This window comes from Aulostomus chinensis, chromosome 6, assembly GCF_037954235.1.
Source record: "Aulostomus chinensis isolate RoL2024-O1b breed Wild chromosome 6, RoL_Achi_v1.0, whole genome shotgun sequence".
Lineage (NCBI taxonomy): Eukaryota > Metazoa > Chordata > Actinopteri > Syngnathiformes > Aulostomidae > Aulostomus > Aulostomus chinensis.
Genome location: NC_141325.1, coordinates 31575764 through 31597740, shown reverse-complemented (window position 1 = coordinate 31597740; position 21977 = coordinate 31575764). Strand labels below are relative to the sequence as shown.

The 21977-nt window shown below is 40.9% G+C and overlaps 1 protein-coding gene across 9 annotated transcripts in view; it reads right to left on the bottom strand.

The window, feature by feature from the left end:
- The window catches only part of citb (citron rho-interacting serine/threonine kinase b), a 64322-nt gene that overhangs the window by 19736 nt on the left and 22609 nt on the right, over positions 1-21977 (bottom strand). For all 9 annotated transcript variants that reach the window (XM_086207598.1, XM_086207595.1, XM_086207600.1 and 6 more), the window contains 11 exons: positions 12372-12542; positions 12138-12191; positions 11975-12028; positions 5892-6032; positions 4227-4352; positions 2635-2730; positions 2404-2520; positions 2093-2202; positions 1653-1827; positions 765-962; positions 630-683 (listed from right to left, as the gene is read on the bottom strand). In XM_086207598.1, the coding sequence (XP_086063724.1) occupies positions 630-683; positions 765-962; positions 1653-1827; positions 2093-2202; positions 2404-2520; positions 2635-2730; positions 4227-4352; positions 5892-6032; positions 11975-12028; positions 12138-12191; positions 12372-12542 (1296 nt within the window). The remainder of the gene's footprint in view (positions 1-629; positions 684-764; positions 963-1652; positions 1828-2092; positions 2203-2403; positions 2521-2634; positions 2731-4226; positions 4353-5891; positions 6033-11974; positions 12029-12137; positions 12192-12371; positions 12543-21977) is intronic.

Sequence of the window (21977 nt, the reverse complement as noted above, 5' to 3'; positions counted from 1 at the left end):
ATTTAGTGTAACTCCCTACGTCACGTCCAGTGACATGAGAATGAGAAAAAAGTGTTTCTGCTGCACATTTACGTAATTCTTCTATCTCGACATGTCTGGAAAACCACCTCATGAGAGGATAAAAACTTTTTAGCGATGTCTCCATTACCACGTTTTTATTGCGATATTTAGGTTTTGCGCAATTCTAGGGTTAATGGAAACACAGCTTGTGTGTCACCAACCAGGAGCTCAGTGTTTCCACATCAAGTCAAATACACAGAGAGCACATTCGTATGCCATTACACACCATGACTGAGGGCGGGACTAAGACAGTCAACGTCTATTCATGTAAAATTTGGGATCTGCTTGTGTCAGCTGTTGTAACTTTGACTATGGACACACACTGACTTACACGCAAACACATGGACACGTGTACGCACTCAAAAGCATGCACTCTCGCAAAAAAACTGAGTCACATGGACAAAATATCAATAAACATGAATATAATGAAGAGGAGGCTTTTGATGTCACAGGGATGCCATTTCTGATTGGCTGAGGATGATATGTTCTGTGGATGTTAGTTAAATGTGATGTTTCCGAGAAAATATCTTTTCCTGGAAAAAGTTACGAGACAGAAACAAGCAGCTTACCGCACAGCTGTCTCTCAGGGCATCAAACTTGCGCTGAATCTCGTCTCTGTGTGCCTGAGACAGACAGATTTCTGCATTACAGAACAACAAAGACAGCATCGTCCAGCGCCCTGCGGTTGGTTCAGGCCGTCTCACCCGGAGGACAGTGATCTCCTCCTCAGCCTCGGCGGTGGTCTCCTCCAGCTCGGTCTTGGCCTGCTGCAGCTGGCTCTCCAGAGCGTGGCGAGCTGCCTGCAGGTTGCTGATCTGGGATTCACGCTCCTGCAGTGACAGGGTCAGCTCCGTCACCTGACGCTTGATCTCCAGCTTCTGTTCTTCGTGCTCCAGTCCAATCTAAAACAGTGGGGGCCAAGGAGGCAGGGAGGAGGATGCTCACATGACACATTCCTTCCAAGAGGAAGAGTTGTGATGCTCATGTCTGTTTCCCTGGAATTAAAATTCTGACCAAAATCGACTGACACCATTGTCACATACACACAACTGACGGACCTTTTTCCCTCTGTGAGCTGGTGAAGAGTTGCATTGGTTTATTTTTCCTGGTGTTTCAAATTCGCTGTCTCAAACAGAATCAACACACCAGGAAACAAAGTAAACAAACAGTGGAGTAGAAAGGAGCATGGAGGGCACAGAATGTGTTTCCATGGTTACCACCACGCGAACTCAGGCAGATGACGAAAAGTGACTGAAGTAACCAGCGACGAGCTCCCATGCCTGCACGTGATGTGTTGTTTAGGAAGGCGATCCTCCAGGTGTTACATTAATGTGGATATACAGCCATGTGTACCGCACCAGCACATCGCCACTGACAATACGGTGGTTGGTTGACACCAGAAACTCAAAACGTGGAGTTCCCTCATCTACAAACCTACTTTTGAATCCACAGCAAGATCTTCCTCACACAAGATTCGGATCCGTTTAATCGAGCATGGCCTCTTATGAGGGAATGAGGCAAAGACAAGATAGAATGAAACTGAAAGCTGACAGAAGCCAGCTGATCGCAGGAGATCCTGGCGTGATACCAACCTCTCGGAGCCTGGTTTCCAGCTCCAGCACACGACTCTTATTGCTTTGCTCCTGCTGACTCATCTTCTCCAGATGCTCCTCCAGTTTAGCATTCTGGGCTTCCAACTTCCCAGCCTGAGACTCCAGGTAGAACTTCTGCTGGCGAAGCTCTGAGATCATCTCCTCCTGTGCTTTCCTGCCATGACCCACATATACAAGAGCAGAAATTTCAGGACCAGGTTACACATGAGGAACCATCAGGCTTATGTGAGAGTATGTGAGGGGGTACAGGCATGTTGGCCAGGATTGCTACTTTGACAGAACAGCAAAGAACATCCTGAAGGCTTTAGTCCATGAAAGCATGTGTTCACTCTTCTACTGGCTGGCAGGAGTCAGTCAGAGGAGTTGGCATGGAGGAGGAACAGGACGGCTGAAATCCTTCTGCTTGCACCAGCACCTACATGTTTTTCTGGGTGTAGATGCTGCTGTTAGCTGCCAGCTTGTTGGCCTCAGACAGCTCAGCGATTCTCTGCTCCAGGCTGTTCATCTTGGAGTCCATTGCATTTATTGTCTGAAAGGAAATGATGGACAGAAGAACATGAACTCTTGTGAAGTTCTTCAATTTAACATTCAGTCAGATCCTAAATTGGGATCAGGTTACAGCTTGTTGTTTGTGTTCTACAAGAATATTGCTAACAGGAAATCTATGTCAGTGTGATAAATGTTCAAATATGCCTGAAATAGTGTCACTGGCGAGCTGGTCAGCTCTTACCGCCTTCTGTTCACTGATGACGCTGCACTTCTCCCGCACCTCCTCCTCATATTTGCTCTGACTGGACTCCAGCATTTCCTTATCAGCCATGTCCGCCTTCATCTGGGCCTCCAACACCTGCTCAGTGTCAGGCAGCCCACAGAACCAGAACCAGGATATCACTTAGCAGGACAGAGAATAGTCCACCCACAGCTCTACTGGCTACAGAGCATCACAGTCATTGTACTTAACCTTAATCTTGTCTTCATAGAGCTTCTCCTTCTGCTTCAGGTGCGTTTCCAACCGTTGCGCTGTGGCTTGAGTCTCTCTAAGACTTTCCTCCAGCTCCTACACAAAATTACAAATATGTCACGCAGTTTATGTGGCAGGTCATATTCACAATAGCTGACTACATGCATTTAACAGTCAAGAGGTGCCTCAGAGGTGACTCTTAGACCTTTATTATTATCTATCAGCAGTAACTTTTGAATATTCTCATTGGTGTTCTGCTGGTTGTGGATCCAGCACAACATGATGTCACAGTTAAAGGTGCACCAGACAACATTTTGAATGAAACAAATTATTATGAAAAGATTCATAAAAACAGCCACAGAACTTTTAAAGAGGAGAAGAGAGGAATGAAATTGTAAGTTTAATCCCCAAAAATTGGAGTGGTTAAATAACTATCAAAAGATTTTTCATCAGGTCCAAGATGTTGCAAATATTTAGTTTCCAGACGGTTGAGGGTCTCTGAGCCAGAAGCGGAAGCAGGCTAGTATCAGGTGTATCAGGTGTATCAGGTGTACCAGGTGTATCAGGTGTATCAGGTGTACCAGGTGTATCAGGTGTATCAGGTGTACCAGGTGTATCAGGTGTACCAGGTGTATCTGGTGTATCAGGTGTATCAGGTGTACCAGGTGTATCAGGTGTATCAGGTGTACCAGGTGTATCAGGTGTATCAGGTGTACCAGGTGTACCAGGTGTATCTGGTGTATCAGGTGTACCAGGTGTATCAGGTGTACCAGGTGTATCAGGTTTACCAGGTGTATCAGGTGTATCAGGTTGACCAGGTGTATCAGGTGTACCAGGTGTACCAGGTGTATCAGGTTTACCAGGTGTATCAGGTGTACCAGGTGTACCAGGTGTATCAGGTGTATCAGGTGTATCAGGTGTACCAGGTGTATCAGGTGTATCAGGTGTACCAGGTGTACCTGGTGTATCAGGTGTACCAGGTGTATCAGGTGTACCAGGTGTATCAGGTTTACCAGGTGTATCAGGTGTATCAGGTTGACCAGGTGTATCAGGTGTACCAGGTGTACCAGGTGTATCAGGTTTACCAGGTGTATCAGGTGTACCAGGTGTACCAGGTGTGTCACCGACCAGGAGCTCATCAAGTACTGTTGGACCAACAAACCAGTGAGACGAGGGTCAGTACTGGTTCAGCAGGTCTAAGCTGGTCTGAGCTGGAGGACCAGAAGGGCTGAACAGCCATGCTGAGGGGGCCACTTCCTGATGAACGGCTGGGCTAACGGTCGCTAACAAACTGTAGCAAAAGCTCAAGTGAGCAACTTTAGCTTCTGACAGGTTCGTGCTGTTATTGTTAATGTGTGACATCATCACCATGGTGACCAGATTGACCACATGACTTGTCTGTCACATTCCTGCCATTCCACCTCTGACCACATCTGGTTAGTCGAGTCAACCTGGTAACCAGGAGACTAGATTCGTGCAGCAGGACGGCTATTATGTAAAATACCACTTCCTCTGCAGTGATGACAATGAGCTCTGTTTATCTCACACCTCTGATTATTTCAGCTCCACGCATGGGATGAAAGGTGAGTTACCAGAATTTTATCAGCCATCTGCTGAATCTGCTGGCCTTTGCTCTGGAGCTCCTCCTTCAGTTTAGTCTCACGGCGTTCAACAATCTCCAGCCTTTTCACCTGGTTCTCCAGAGTCTTCCTGCCATCCTGCACATGTAATGTTATAAAAGATTTGTTTGAATGATGTTAAAACTTAAGTGAATATGCTAAAAACAGAAAGCAAAAGAATGTTTTGATTCATGAGCACATGGTAAAAAACATCACAAGCCATTATAAAGGTCAAAATTGATTCAGGCGAAATCCATCGTGAGCTGTTGATCAGGTGATCTGGAATCTGCTACACTGGTCTTCTAGACAAACAAGCATAAAGTGATAAGCTAAAAAGGATCATCGTGTTTAAAACATAACTAATTCCTGATGTTATTTTGGAAAAGCTCTCTGACTGCTGTTTCATGTTGTCTCCTACAGTGCTCCCTTTTCAACAAAATGTATTTATTGAAAGTTGTCTCAGTAATCACTGATCAGTTCTTGATTGCTTGTGTCTGAGCCGGTGCGGTACAGGGGAATACACTGGTCCGTTACAGCACTGGAGGTGACTGAAGCAACATCGTGTCTGTGTTATTCATTTATTGTTCCCCTTTGTAACACACGCACAGCACGTGCTGGCATGAAAACACCTCAAACTTACTAGACTTTAGGTTTTTGGCTTTTCTAATACATGTCAGAGAATGTTAGTGTGGACATGGTAATATATTATGGACACACAGCGAATAGGCCAAAGAGTTCCACCTGAAGACAAGAAGTGCTGCTTAACTGCAGCAACTGGAGCCACCTGGCTTGTTAGAGGTGCACCCGTGCAGTGCTCCTGTCTCATTGTTCCATCATCAGTGCTCCTCTGCATTCAGGCCTCGTCAGCTCAGCTGCAAATCTGCTTGCTTCCCCAATGACAATTAAGACATTGACATTTCCAGTTCATGGTGCAAAGAAATGTCAGAAAAGGTGACTTCTTGGTAGATATGGATATGCATGTATTTATGTGTGCATTCAGCAAATTTGTACAACAGCTGATAAAAAGTGAAAAAGTAAATTGTAGTGTATAAGGAGGATATTGTGGTGCAGCTGTGGATTCTGGGATTAACGATTATACTGACCTACTGTGATGGATCGTCCTGAGAGACTGTGAACATGTGATACAGCAAGTCCTGCAGACTAACTGACTGACTGACTGACTTTCATAATGCCTGACTACTGAACCACTCCAGAAAACTCAAGAACAGAGAACTTCCAGGAACACACACTCTGACACAACTACACACTCATGTTGTCACCGTTCAGGTTCTCTGACCAGCACCCAGCCTGGAACCAGTAAGAAGTTGACTTTGACCATTTTACCCCTCTGGATCCTCTTTTCCTGACTAACTTCCTTTGAATTTGACGATCAGAGAGATACAGCAGACAACAAAGATAATATAAACCCACTTTAATGCGACTTTCTTTTCAGTTTCACCCTTAAAAAATGGGTTGTTGAGGCAGTTCCACACACACCAGGAAATGCAGAAATCACTGAACCCTTTTAACGAAGAGGTTCTTGAGACTGACATGATGAAGAGAACAGTGAGAGGAAGCCAGGCTGGAGGCCAGAACACATGTGTATTGGTGTGTGTTGTGGCTCTGATGAGAGTATACCTCCGTCTCCCGGAGGCGTCGACGCAGACTGTCACTGGAGTCTTCCTTGTTCTGGAGCCGCTCCAGATCTCGCTCCATGCGCTCTTTGGCAAGTTTCATGGTCTGAAGGTGGTCAGTAGCTTCAGCGCTGGCCTTCAATGACTTAAAAACATGGCAATTAAATAGAGCACATCCCTCCACCAAGTTCCTTGAAACATTCGTGAAAATAGCTAAAGTTTTCACATGCTTAATATGGCGATCACAATGTTCTCAGTGACATCAGCTGCAGCTAGGATCCATCACTAGTAGTCAGCCTCAAGACCGGCTGTGCATCCTGAGACCCAAACACTGAAACCCCATTCAGAGGTGGTCTGGCCCACATGTGACCACATTCCTTAAGTAGTGTGGACGCAAACATGTCCTGGGTCACACTTCATCAGTTTCATCAAATGATGTCAGTTGTTTTAATGGAAATGCCACCGCTGAGCACACAGATGGCGGCATATGGTTACAACTCAGATTCAGATTCAGAAAACTTCAATTATCCCCATGGGGGGCAATTAAAGCAATCAACATCTAGAAGCCTGAATTTGTCCCACGTACTTTGTAGAGCGAAATTCTTTCTCTGCATCAAAGCTGTCCCCTGCGGAGCAGGGAGCAGCCTCGTGCAGCGCTCAGGGACCAACTCCAGGTCTTCTGCCAGCAACTTGGTCACAAACCATTATCCAAAGCTACATGTTTATTATGGTGGAGGAAACCCATGCTGACATAGGAGAACATGCAAACTCCACACGTAGAGGGTCAAACCTGAGGCCTCCTTGCTGTGAAGCAACAGTACGAATCACTATGTCCCTGTCCCACTCTGTCTGGTCATGAGACCAGCCCACAAACGAGATTATCATAATTATCAGAGCTGCAACAAACATCATTGGTTCCATGTTAGATCCAGATTCCTGATTCCAGAACCGGTCTGAATCAGTGTGATTCCTGTCTCACCTGCTTTTAATTTCCACTGTTCTCTCTGTTTAGCTCTACAATTAAGAACCTAACATCTCTCACCCATTAGCTCCCCTCCCTCCCTCTCTCTCTCTCTCTCTCTCTCTCACTCTCTCTCTCACACACACACACACACACACACACACACACACACACACACACACACACACACACACATAATCACACACCAGGTATCAACCAAAACAAGATGGTATTAAAATGTCAGTGACAGACAGAGTGATTGATCCACAGCAACTTATAATTGTTTTATCTTCAAATCAAAATCCATCTATCATCCATCCATCTATCCATCTATCATCCATCCATCTATCCATCTATCCATTCATCCATCCATCCATCTATCCATCTATCATCCATCCATCTATCCATCTATCCATTCATCCATCCATCCATCTATCCATCCATCCATCTATCATCCATACATCCATCCATCATCCATCCATCTATCATCCATCCATCATCCATCCATGGATGTGGTTGATCCACAGCAACTTATAATTGTTTTATATTAAATTCAAAATCCATCTATCATCCATCCATCTATCATCCATCTATCTATCCATCCATCTATCCATTCATCCATCTATCATCCATCCATCATCTATCAATCCATCCATCTATCTATCCATCCATCTATGCATCCATCATCCATCCATCCATCAATCATCTATTCATCCATTTTTCATCCATCCATCCATCGAACATCCATCCCTCCATCATCCATCTATCATCTATCCATCCATCCATCTATCATCCATCCATCCATCTATCATCCATCCATCCATCCATCATCCATACATACATCCATCATCCATCCATCCATCATCCATCCATCAATCATCTATCCATCCATCATCCATCTATCATCCATCCATCCATTCATCCATCTACCCATCCATTCATCTATCATCCATCCATCCATCTTCCATCCATCCATCTAACATCCATCCATCCATTCATCCATCTATCCATCCATCTATCTATCATCCATCCATCTATCATCCATCCATCCATCCATTTATCCATCCATCTTTCATCCATCTATCCATCCATCCATCTATCATCTATCCATCCATCCATCTATCCATCCATCCATCTATCTCTCTATCATCCATCCATCATCCATCCATCCATCCATCAATCATCTATCCATCCATCATCCATCCATCCATCTATCATCCATCTATCATCTATCATCCAACCATCCATCTATCATCCATCCATCTATCATCCATCCATCCATCCATCTATCATCCATCCATCCATCTATCATCCATCCATCCATCTATCATCCATCCATCCATCATCCATCCATCCATCCATCCATCATCCATCCATTCATGGATGTGGTTGATCCACAGCAACTTATAATTGTTTTATATTAAATTAAAATCCATCCATCCATCTATCATCCATCCATTCATGGATGTGGTTGATCCATGGCAACTTATAATTGTTTTATATTAAATTAAAATCCATCCATCCATCCATCATCCATCCATCCATCATCCATCCATCCATCCATCCATCATCCATCCATTCATGGATGGATGATGGATCAACCACATCCATTCATGGATGTGGTTGATCCACGGCAACATCTATCATCCATCCATCCATACATCTATCATCCATCCATCCATCCATCTATCCATCCATCTATCATCCATCCATCCATCTATGCATCCATCCATCCATCCATCCAACATCTATCCATCCATCCATCTATCATCCATCCATCCATCCTATCATCCATCTATCATCCATCCATCCATCTATCATCCATCCATCCATCATCCATCCATCAATCATCTATCCATCCATTTTTCATCCATCCATCTATCCATCCATCTATCATCCATCCATCCATCTATCATCCATCCATCCATCTCTCATCCATCCATCCATCAATCATCTAACCATCCATCCATCATCCATCCATCCATCTATCATCCATCTATTCATCCATTCATCCATCTACCCATCCATTCATCCATCCATCCATCATCCATCCATCCATCTACCATCCATCCATCCATCTATCATCCATCCATTCATCCATCTATCCATCCATCTATCAATCATCCATCCATCTATCATCCATCCATCCATCATCTATCCATCCATCATCCATCCATCCATCATCCATCCATCCATCCATCTACCATCCATCCATCCATCTATCATCCATCCATTCATCCATCTATTCATCCATCTATCAATCATCCATCCATCTATCATCCATCCATCCATCAATCATCTATCCATCCATCATCCATCCATCCATCTATCATCCAACCATCCATCTATCATCCATCCATCCATCTATCATCCATCCATCCATCCATCCATCCATCCATCTATCATCCATCCATCCATCTATCATCCATCCATTTATCCATCGATCCATCCATCCATCATCCATCCATCCATCATCCATCCATCCATCCATGGATGTGGTTGATCCACAGCAATTTATAATTGTTTTATAGTAAATTAAAATCCATCCATCCATCCATCATCCATCAATCCATCATCCATCCATCCATCCATCTATCATCCATCCATTCATGGATGTGGTTGATCCACGGCAACTTATAATTGTTTTATATTAAATTCAAAATCCATCGATCCATCTATCATCTATCCATCCATACATCTATCATCCATCCATTTATCCATCGATCCATCCATCCATCCATCCATCCATCTATCATCCATCCATCCATCTATGCATCCATCTATCATCCATCCATCCATCTATCATCCATCCATCCATCAATCATCTATCCATCCATTTTTCATCCATCCATCATCCATCCATCCATCTATCCATCCATCTATCATCCATCCATCCATCTATCCATCTATCATCCATCCATCCATCTATCATCCATCCATCCATCAATCATCTAACCATCCATCATCCCTCCATCCATCTATCATCCATCTATTCATCCATTCATCCATCTACCATCCATCCATCATCCATCCATTCATCCATCTATCCATCCATCCGTCTATCTATCATCCATCCATCTATCATCCATCATCCATCCATCAATCCATCATCCATCCATCCATCTATCATCCATCCATTCATGGATGTGGTTGATCCACGGCAACTTATAATTGTTTTATATTAAATTCAAAATCCATCCATCCATCTATCATCTATCCATCCATACATCTATCATCCATCTGTCTATCTATCATCCATCCATCTATCATCCATCCATCAATCCATCATCTATCATCCATCAATCATCTATCCATCCATCATCCATCCATCAATCATCCATCTATCATCCATCCATCCATCCATCATCCATCCATCATCCATCCATCCATCTATCATCCATCTATCATCCATCTATCATCCATCCCTCTATCTATCCATCCATCCATTTATCATCCATCCATCCATCATCCATCAATCATCAATCCATCCATCCATCCATCCATCATCCATCCATCCATCTATCATCTATCTATCCATACATCCGTCATCCATCCATCCATCTATCATCTATCCATCCATACATCTATCATCCATCCATCCATCCATCTATCCATCCATACATCTATCATCCATCCATCCATTCATCTATGCATCCATCCATCCATCCATCCATCATCCCTCCCTCCCTCCATCTTCCCCCTCTCCTCCTGTTGAGGGTGGTGGGGGTGGAGCCTATCCCAGCAGCCTTCCCCCTGGACAGGTCACCAGTCCATGGCAGGGCCAACACATAGAGACAGACAACCATTGGCTCTCCCAGCCACGCCTACGGTCAATTTAGAGTCTGGATTAACCTGGTCCCTCTTGATGTCTTTGGACTGTGGAGGAAGCTGGAGTACCAGAGAGAACCCAGCAGGAACAGGGAGAACATGGAGACTCACCCAGAAAGACCCCGTGCTGCAGCCGGGGCTCCACCCGCAACCTTCTTGATGGGGGGCCACAGGGAGGACCACTGCTCCACCGTGCAGCCCCACACTGTATGTGGTTAGCGTAATTTATTTGCATGGGGGAGGGGGGATCTGATCCCAGGACATGCATGTTAAAGATATTATTAGCAGGTGTGGACGGGACCTGAGAGAAACATTCATTACTGCAATTGCCAAAATAATTCACGGGGAAACAATGAGCTTCAATATTGGCAGGAGTTCAACAGAAATGTCAATCAAGTGTCTAATCAGCTGATCTGAATCAGCTGGGAGGCTCAACTGCAGTTCGATGGTGCCGTGTTGAGACTAATCATTTGTTTCCACTGAATGAGATGAGAATTCAGGTGTCTTATTGCTGTTATCATTAGAGATGCGCAGCAGTAGCAATTATTTGTATGTGGTGTCAACGATACGGGAAATGCAGCTGTTTAATTCTCCTGTTGAGTTTCTCTCCTGAAAATTGTGGTTTTATGTAACAGTAGAGGCCAATGGAGATGATTCACTTGGAGGGTTATGCAGCCAAATGTGAGTCTTTTTGATTAGACAGTTACACTGTGTGAGAGAAGCCAAATTTACTTACAGTATATTCTGGCAAACAAGCCATGTGTGAAAAGTAAAAATTATGGCAGTGAGAGGTTTTAAACAGCGCCCCCTCTACCAGTCCAGATCTGCCCTTTGCTCTGTTAAAAATGTGCTCTTGCAACCTGTGAGGTGAAGGGTTCTGCCTTCTGTTTGCCGACTACCAGTGCTGTAGTTATAGCCTAGTATTGTTAAGTGATAGTTCCTATCTGTATTTTTTATGAGGTTACACATACTGAGAGTAAAAGTAATTTGCAGAGAGGATGTCTAATCTTTTGGGTTTATAGAAATGAATCTAGTACATTTAGCAGTACAATATTAGTACATTAAACAGACACACCAATAACATAAGTCGCTTAGAGCAATGATGCAGGGCTGGATCTAAGATATAAACTTCAAGTGCATAAAAATTAACAGTACTGTGCATCCTGGTAAGCAACTACAGAACCGTAACGTCCTGAGATGCAATCCTCACACACACTCACACACACTCACACACACACACACACACACACTAGCATGAGTTTATATCAATTATTAATTCTTTGGTTTTTTTTTTTTACCTTGGCAAGCTTCTCTTGAAGGTCTTGGATCTTTGTCTGTTGCTCAGCATTGGTCTAAACAACAAAAGTACAACCATTGGGATATCTGGACACTGACATGACATACAGACGCAAAAATGTTGCCAGCATCAATTTGATATAAATATGAACTAATATGAACTACCTTCTCTAACTTGGTGATCAGCTCCTCTGCCTCTGATTTGCCTTGCTCTTTGGCCTAGGAATAAATGGGGATATCAGGAAGATTCCTGCTGGTAATTAGCATGGCAAGTTGCATCCATCTGACTACTGCCTGTTTATCACATGGTGAGTTGCAACTCAAAGACAGTTTATGTGATAAAAATAAAAATACAACTGTAAAGAAACATTCTGGGCTGTTAATAGTTGGCATGTCAACCTTCTGCATTCGGTGCTGGTACTCTGCAGCCCTCCTCTTCAGTTCCTCACTGCTCTGGCGAGACTCCTTCAGCTCTGTCTCGTACAGGTCGCTACGGCGACGAGCAGCAGACAGGTCTTCCTCCAGTTGTCTGATGGAAACTCTCATCTCTTCCAGCTGGGCATGATATTCCTGCACAAAGATTAGAGACACTGCTGATGAACATCGCAGTTACACCAAGAAATATGATAAAACAGTGTTTTTTGTCAGCAGAGCGCATACAGTACAGCGTCCCTGCAAGGCAGTAAAGTAGAGTGGTATTTTCTGGCCACCCACAAGCACTGTATCTAATTAGCATGAACTAACAGCAATTAAGGGTGCACTACACCACTGCAGTTAATTTAGGAAAGCTTGGCAGTTTTTCTTCTTGGGTATCTTGAGCTTTCAGGTGGCCTGGTGTTGCTTGAACAGAACCCATCAAGAAATGTACTTGTTCAAACCCATTGCATCATTCTTAAGATATTTATTCAGAAATGCTGTTAGCACAGTCAAACTGAGCTGGATGAAAACAGTTCAGTCAGTGGAGGCATATGATACAAGTATGTGATGTCAGGTATTTGTCATGAGAGACATGGACACTTAGACTATAGCAATATGGTGGCAAGTCTAACCACACCAATAGAGTACATTGTTGAGAAACTGAAGACAACTGTGATCAGCCAGAGTCATTTAGTACATGTCTGGTGAGACGGAAATGAGTCACAGCCGAGCAGATCTAATGTCAACCCTCCTCATCAGGTTACATGGCACATCAATATGTCTGCCACATTAAAACAGAGAAGCATCATCCTGCATAGAGAGAGATGGACACAAGTGGAGTAGACAGCAGCAGACATGGTGCCAACAATGCTGAAATAGCTTAGCTGAAGTGGAATGAAAGGTTACTTGCAGTATTCAACGATGAATCTCTGAGTGAACAGCATCATGGGCGATATTATACACTTTCACCATGTACCAGGAATCACTGACTTAAAATCCTAGTCTTTTATTACACAGAAGAATATGGACAATAGTATTTTGTCCTCATATCATTCAGGTATCTGTTGTGTCAGTGCACCTATGAAAAATTTCATGGAGACAGTCAAACCCCACAATCTGAAAAGCAGTCACTGACTCAACATTAAAAATTCATACTGCACCGAATCCATCCTGGAGACAAGGACCTTCAGTTCAGTAACTGTCTGTCAGATATCATGTTGAATCACCGTCTTTGTCAAGACAACAAAAGTACCTTCCCCACTGAGTTGTGAAAGACACACAGTACTAGTTCCAGAGGAAGTTCTACACTGTGCTGTGTGGAGTCCAGGTATCAATTTGTCATAGTCACAATAATACCATGGGTAACCATTATATTGCTTTATAGTATCTTTATTGTGAAAAGTATTTTCATTATGACAGTGTTATTATTTTTAATAGTACTGCCACATTAACAATTATTGCAATGGTGTTGCCACAAAAACAACACAATAGAGATAAAAAATATTCTTGCATGATGATTTTACAATAACTATACTATCAGGTAACAAATTATCACAAAACTAATCGTATAACTATAACTGTCACCATAACAACATGACCATGGCAAAAATCACAATAACAATACGATCACGTTAACAATAAAAGTATCATTATAGCTGTCACCAGAACAATGTCACAGTAATGATACGAGCATGTCAAAATGCTGTCACAATAATGACACTAGCATATCACAATACTGTAACAGTAATGATACTAGATTGTCAAAATACTGTAAAAGTAATGATACTAGCATGTCACAATACTGTAACAGTAATGTTACTAGCATGTCACAATACTGTAACAGTAATGATACAAGCTTCTCACAATGCTGTCAAAGTAGTGATAGTAGCAAGTCAAATTACTGTCACAATAATGATACAAGCATGTCATAAAGCAGTCATAATAATGATACTAGCATGTCACAATACAATCACAAAATTATACTAGCATGTCATAGTAAAGTCAATATAATTATACGAGCAAGTCACAATAATGTCACAATAATGATAATAGCATGTCACAATGCTGTCTGAGTAATGATATTCGCAAGTCACAATACTGTCACAAAAATGATACTAGCATGTCACAATACTGTCATAATGATGATACCAGCATTTTACAACTCTGTCACAATAATGGTACTAGCATGTCACAATACTGTCAAAATAATGACAATATAATGTCAAAATTCTGTCACAATAATGATACTAGCATGTCACAATACTGTCACAATAATTAAACCAGTATTTCACAATACTGTCACAATGCTGTCACATTAATGACACTAACAGGACACAATGCTGTGCCATGAGCAACATTGTCACAATAACAATACTAGCATGTTACTGTATGGTGACAAAATTGATCCTAGCATGTAGCAACATTGTCAAAATATTGATACTAGCATGTAACAATACTGTCACCATAACAATACTTGCATGTCAAAAAATGGATACTCGTGTGTAGTTATATTGTCATGTCACAATGCTGTATCATTTACAAGAATGTCACATAAATGATACCAGCATGTCACAATACTGTCACAATAATGATACGAGCATGTCACAACATTGTCACAATGATGATACTAGCATGGTACAATACTGACACAATAACAACACTGGCATTTTAAATTACTGTCACAACAATGATACGAGCATGTCACAGTAATGATAGTAGCATGTCAATGTACTGGCACAATAATGATACTAGCATGTCAAAATGCTGCCACAGTCATGACACTAACATGTCACAATTCTGGCACAATAATGATACTATCATGTCACAATACTGTCACAATAATGATTCTAGCATGTCACAATACTGTCACAATGATTATACCAGTATGACACAATGCTGTCATAATGCTGTCACAGTAATGATACTTGCAAGTCCCAATACTTTCAAAATACAGATACTAGAATGTCACATTACTGTCACATAATTATACGAGCACGTCACAATACTGTCACAGTAATGATAAAAGCATGTCAAATTGCTGTCACAGTAATGATAAAAGCATGTCAAATTGCTGTCACAGTAATGATACTTGCATGTCACAATACTGTCACATTAATGATACTATCATGTCACAATACTGTCACAAAAACAAAACTGGCATTTTAAAATACTGTCACAACAATGATAAGAGCATGTCACAGTAATGATAGTAGCATGTCAAAGTACTGGCACAATAATGATACTAGCATGTCAAAATGCTGCCACAATCATGACACTCGTATGTCACAATTCTTTCACAGTCATGATACTATCATGTCACAATTCTGGCACAATAATGATACTATCATGTCACATTACTGTCACATAATTATACGAGCATGTCACAATACTGTCACAGTAATGATACCAGCATGTCAAATTGCTGTCACAGTCATGATACTTGCTTGTCACAATACTGTCACATTAATGATACTATCATGTCACAATACTGTCACTATAATGGAAGCATGTCACAATACTAACACAAATATGATACTACCATGTCAAAAAACTGTCACAGTCATGATATTAGCATGTCACAATATTGTCACAATGATGATACCAGCATGGTACAATACTGTCACAAAAACAATACTGGCATTTTAAAATACTGTCACCACAATGATACGAGCATGTCACAGTAATGATAGTAGCATGTCAATGTACTGGCACAATAATGAAACTAGCATGTCAAAATGCTGCCACAGTCATGACACTAACATATCACAATTCTGGCACAATAATGATACTATCATGTCACAATACTGTCACAATAATGATACTACCATGTCAAAATGCAGCCACAATCATGACACTCGCATGTCACAATTCTTTCACAGTCATGACACTAGCATGTCAGAATCCTGTCAAAATAATGATACTAGCATGTCACAATACGGTACAGTAATGATAATAGCATGCCACTATACTGTCACAATAATTATACTAGCATGTCAAAATACTGTCACAAAAATAATACTTGCATGTCACCACATTGACACCAGCATTTCTCAATATCATCACAGTAATGATACCAGCATGTCCCAATGCTGTCAAAATAATGATACGAGCATGTCAAAATCTTGGCAGTCAAAATACTGTCACAGTGATGATACTAGCCTTTCACAATGCTATCACAGTAATTATGCAAGCATGTCATAGTAATGATACAACCATTTCACAACACTGTCACAGTGATGATACTAGCATGTCACAGTACTGGCACAATAATGATACTCGCATGTCAGAATACTTTCACAATAATGACACTAGCATGTCAAAATGCTGGCACAGTCATGACACGAGCTTGTCACAATTCTTTCAGAGTCATGATACTAGCATGTGACAATACTGTCACAATAATGATACTAGCATGTCACAATGCATTCACAGTCAGAACACTAGCATTCCACCATACAATCAAAATAATGATACTAGCGTGTCACAGTACGGTACAGTTATGATACTAGCATGTGACAATACTGTCACAATAATGATATTAGCATATCAAAATACTGGCACAATAATGACACTAGCATGTCCGAATACTGTCACAGTAATGATACTAGCATGTCAAAATACTGTGGCAATTATAATACTTGCATGTCACCATAATGACACTAGCATGTCACAATATTTTCACAGCATGATAATGATACTAGCATGTCCCAATGCTGTCAAAATAATGATACTAGCATGTCAAAGTAGTGGCACAATAATGATAGGAGCATGTCAAAATACTGTCAAAGTAATGATACTAACATGTCATATTAATGATACTATCATGTCACAATACTGTCACAGTAATGTTACTAGTATGTCACTACACTGCCAAAATATTGATACTAGCATGTCCCAATGCTGTGAAAGTAATGATAATTGCATTTTACAATGCGGTTATGGTAATGATACTATCATGTCACAATACTGTCACAGTTATTATACTAGCATTCCACCAAACTATCAAAATAATGATACTAGCGTTTCACAATACGGTACAGTAATGATAATACCATATCAAAATACTGGCACAATAATGATACCAGCATGTCACAATACTGTGACAATAATGATACAAGCATGTCCCAATGCAGTCATAGTAATGATACTAGCATGTCAAAGTACTGGAACAATAACAATACGAGCACGTCACAGTAGTGGCACAATAATGATACTAGCATGTCAAAATACTGTCACAGTAATGATACGAGCATGTCCCAATGCTGTCAATATAATGATACTGGCATGTCCAAATGCTGTCATAATAATGATACTAGCATGTTACAATAAATTCACAGTCATGATACTAGCATGTCACAATACTGTTAAAATAATGACACTAGCATGTCACAATACGTTAAAGTAATGATAATAGCATGTCACTATATTGCCACAATAATGATACTAGCATGTCCCAATGCTGTCAAAATAATGATACTAGCATTTCACAGTGCTGTTATAGTAATGATACTATCATGTGACAATACTGTCACAGTGATGATACGAGCATTCCACCATACTATCAAAATAATGATACTGGCATGTCACAATACAGTACAGTAATGATAACAGCATGTCACAATAATGTCACAATAATGATACTAGCATGTCAAAATACTGTCACAATAATGACACGAGCGTGTCAAAATTCTGTCACATTAATGACACTAGCATGTCACAATACTGTCACAATAATGATACGAGAGTGTCAAAATACTGTCACAATAATAATACTTGCATGTCACCATAATGACACTAGCATGTCACAATTCTGCCACAGTAATGATACTAGCATGTCAAAATACTGTGGCAATTATAATACTTGCATGTCACCATAATGACACTAGCATGTCACAATTCTGCCACAGTAATGACACTAGCATGTCCCAATGCTGTCAAAATAATGATACAAGCATGTCAAAGTAGTGGCACAATAATGATACTAGCATGTCAAAAAACTGTCACAGAAATGATTCTAACATGTTATATTAATTATACTATTGTGTCACAATACTGTCAAAGTAATGATACTAGCCTTTCACAATGCTGTCAAAGTAATTATACAAGTATGTCATAGTAATGATACTCGCATGTCACAATACTGTCACAATGATGATACTAGCATGTCAAAATACTGTTACAGTAATGATACTAGCCTTTCACAATGCTGTCAAAGTAATTATACAAGCATGTCATAGTAATGATACTCGCATGTCACAATACTGTCACAGTGATGATACTAGCTTGTCAAAATTCTGTCACAGTCATAATACTAGCATGTGACAATACTGTCACAATAATGATATGAGCATGTCACAATACTGTCACAATAATAATACTAGCATTTCCCAATGCTGTCAAAATAATGATACTAGCATGTCACAATGCATTCACAGTCATGATACGAGCATTTCACAATACTGTCAAAATAATGACACTGGCATGTCACAATACAGTATAGTAATGATAATATCATGTCACTATACTGCCACAATAATGATACTAGCATGTCCCAATGCTGTCAAAGTCATGATACTAGCATTTCACAATGCTGTTATAGTAATGATACTATCATGGCACAATACTATCATAGTAATGATACTAGCATTCCACCATACTATCAAAGTAATGATACTAGCGTATCACAATACGGTACAGTAATGATACTAGCATGTCACAATACAATCACAGTACTGATGCTAGCATGTCACAATACTGTCACAATAATGGTACTGGCATGTCAAAATACTGTCGCAATAATAATACTTGCATGTCATAATAATGACACTCTCATGTCCCAATACTGTCACAGTAATGATACAAGCATGTCCCAATGCTGTCAAAATAATGATACTAGCATATCAAAGTAGGGGAACATTAATGATACTAGCATGTCAAAATATTGTCACAGTAACGATACTAGCATGTCAAAGTAATGGCACAATACTGATATTAGCATGTCATAATACTGTTACTGTAATGATGCTAACATGTCATATTAATGATACTATCGTGTCAAAATACTGTCACAGTAATGATCCTAGCATTCCACCATACTATCAAAATAATGATACTGGCGTGTCACAATACGGTACAGTAATGATAACAAAATGTCACAATACTGTCACAATAATGATACTAGCATGTCAAAATACTGGCACAATAATGATACTAGCATGTCACCATAATGACACTAGCATGTCACAATGCTGTCAAAACAATGATACTAGCATGTCAAAGGAGTGGCACAATAATGATACTCGCATGTCAAAATACTGTCATAGTAATGATACTAGCATGTCACAATACTGTCACAATAATGGTACTAGCATGTCAAAATACTGTCACATTAATGATACTAGCGTGTCAAAATACTGTCACAATAATAATACTTGCACGTCACCATAGTGACACTAGCATGTCAATAAACTGTCGCAGTAATGATACTAGCATGTCCCAATGCTGTCAAATTAATGATACTAGCATGTCAAAATACTGTCACAGTAATGATACTAGCATGTCAAAGTACTGGCACAATACTGATACTAGCATGTCACAATACTGTCACAGTAATGATGCTAGCATGTCACAATACTGTCACACGAATGATACTAGCGTGTCAAAATACTGTCACAATAATAATACTTGCATGTCACTATAGTGACACTAGCATGTCACAATACTTTCACAGTAATGATACTAGCATGTCCCAATGCTGTCAAAATAATGACATGAGCATGACACAATACTGTCACATTAATGATACTAGCGTGTCAAAATACTGTCACAATAATAATACTTGCATGTCACCATAGTGACACTAGCATGTCACAATGCTCTCACAGCAATGATACTAGCATGTCCCAATGCTGTCAAAATAATGACACGAGCATGTCACAATACTGTCACATGAATGATACTAGCATGTCACCATAGTGACAGTAGCATGTCACAATATTGTCACAGTAATGATACTAGCATGTCCCAATGCTGTCAAAATAATGAAACTAGCATGTCACAATACTGTCACAGTAATGATGCTAGCATGTAACAATTCTGTCACAATAATGATACTTGCATGTCACAATACCATCACAATAATGACACTAGCATGTCCAAATGCTGTCAAAATGATGATACAAGCATGTCCCAATGCTGTCAAAATAATGATACTAGCATGTCCCAATGCTGTCAAAATAATGACATGAGCATGTCACAATACTGTCACATGAATGATACTAGCATGTCAAAATACTGTCACAATAATAATACTTGCATGTCACCATAGTGACACTAGCATGTCACAATATTGTCACAGTAATGATACTAGCATGTCAAAGTACTGGCACAATTCTGATATCAATTCATCTCCAAGATCCTTGAGAAGGTTGTCCTGGAGCAGTTACATGAACATCTGCACAGCAACGAGCTCTTTGAAGCCTTCCAGTCTGGATTCAGGGAACACCATAGCACTGAAACAGCACTGGTCAGAGTCTCGAATGATCTTCTTATAGCTTCAGACAGAGGTCTTGTCTCTGTGCTTGTCCTTTTGGACCTCAGTGCTGCATTTGACACCATCGACCACAGCATCCTGCTACAGAGACTAGACCATGACATTGGGATTAAAGGAACTGCCCTAAAATGGTTTAAGTCCTACTTATCTGACAGGTTTCAGTTTGTTAATGTTAATAATGACCATTCGGAGTATAGCAGAGTTACATATGGTGTACCACAGGGTTCAGTTTTAGGACCGATTCTCTTCACTCTTTACATGCTCCCATTAGGTGACATAATCCGGAAGCACTCGATCAACTTCCACTGTTATGAGGACGACACACAACTTTACTTGTCGATGGAGCCAGACGACACAAGCCAGCTGACTCATCTGCAAGACTGCCTGAAAGACATTAAATCCTGGATGTCCTCTAACTTCTTAATGCTCAATTCAGATAAAACTGAGGTAATCATTTTTGGACCTAAACACCACAGGGACACACTCTTGAATCGGATCTCTACTCTAGATGGCATCACCCTAACTTCGAGTACAACTGCAAGGAACCTTGGGGTCATTTTTGACCAGGACCTTTCCTTCAGCTCCCACATAAAGCATGTGACTAGGACCGCCTTCTTCCATCTTCGAAGTATCGCTAAGATTAGGAATATCCTTTCCCAGAGTGATGCTGAAAAACTGGTGCATGCATTTATCACTTCTCGGCTGGACTACTGCAACTCTCTCTTGTCAGGATGTCCTAAATACTCTCTAAAGAGTCTCCAGCTGGTCCAGAACGCTGCAGCGAGGGTTTTGACGGGAGTTAAGAAGAGAGAACACATCTCTCCCACTTTAGCTTCTCTCCACTGGCTTCCTGTAGGATCTAGAATCGACTTCAAAGTCCTTCTGCTAACTTATAAGGCTCTCAATGATGAAGCTCCATCCTATTTGAAAGAGCTCATTAGTCCCTACTGTCCGACCAGAGCACTCCGCTCCCAGAATGCAGGTCTTTTAGTGACTCCCAGTATCAATACAAACAGACTGGGAGGTAGAGCTTTTAG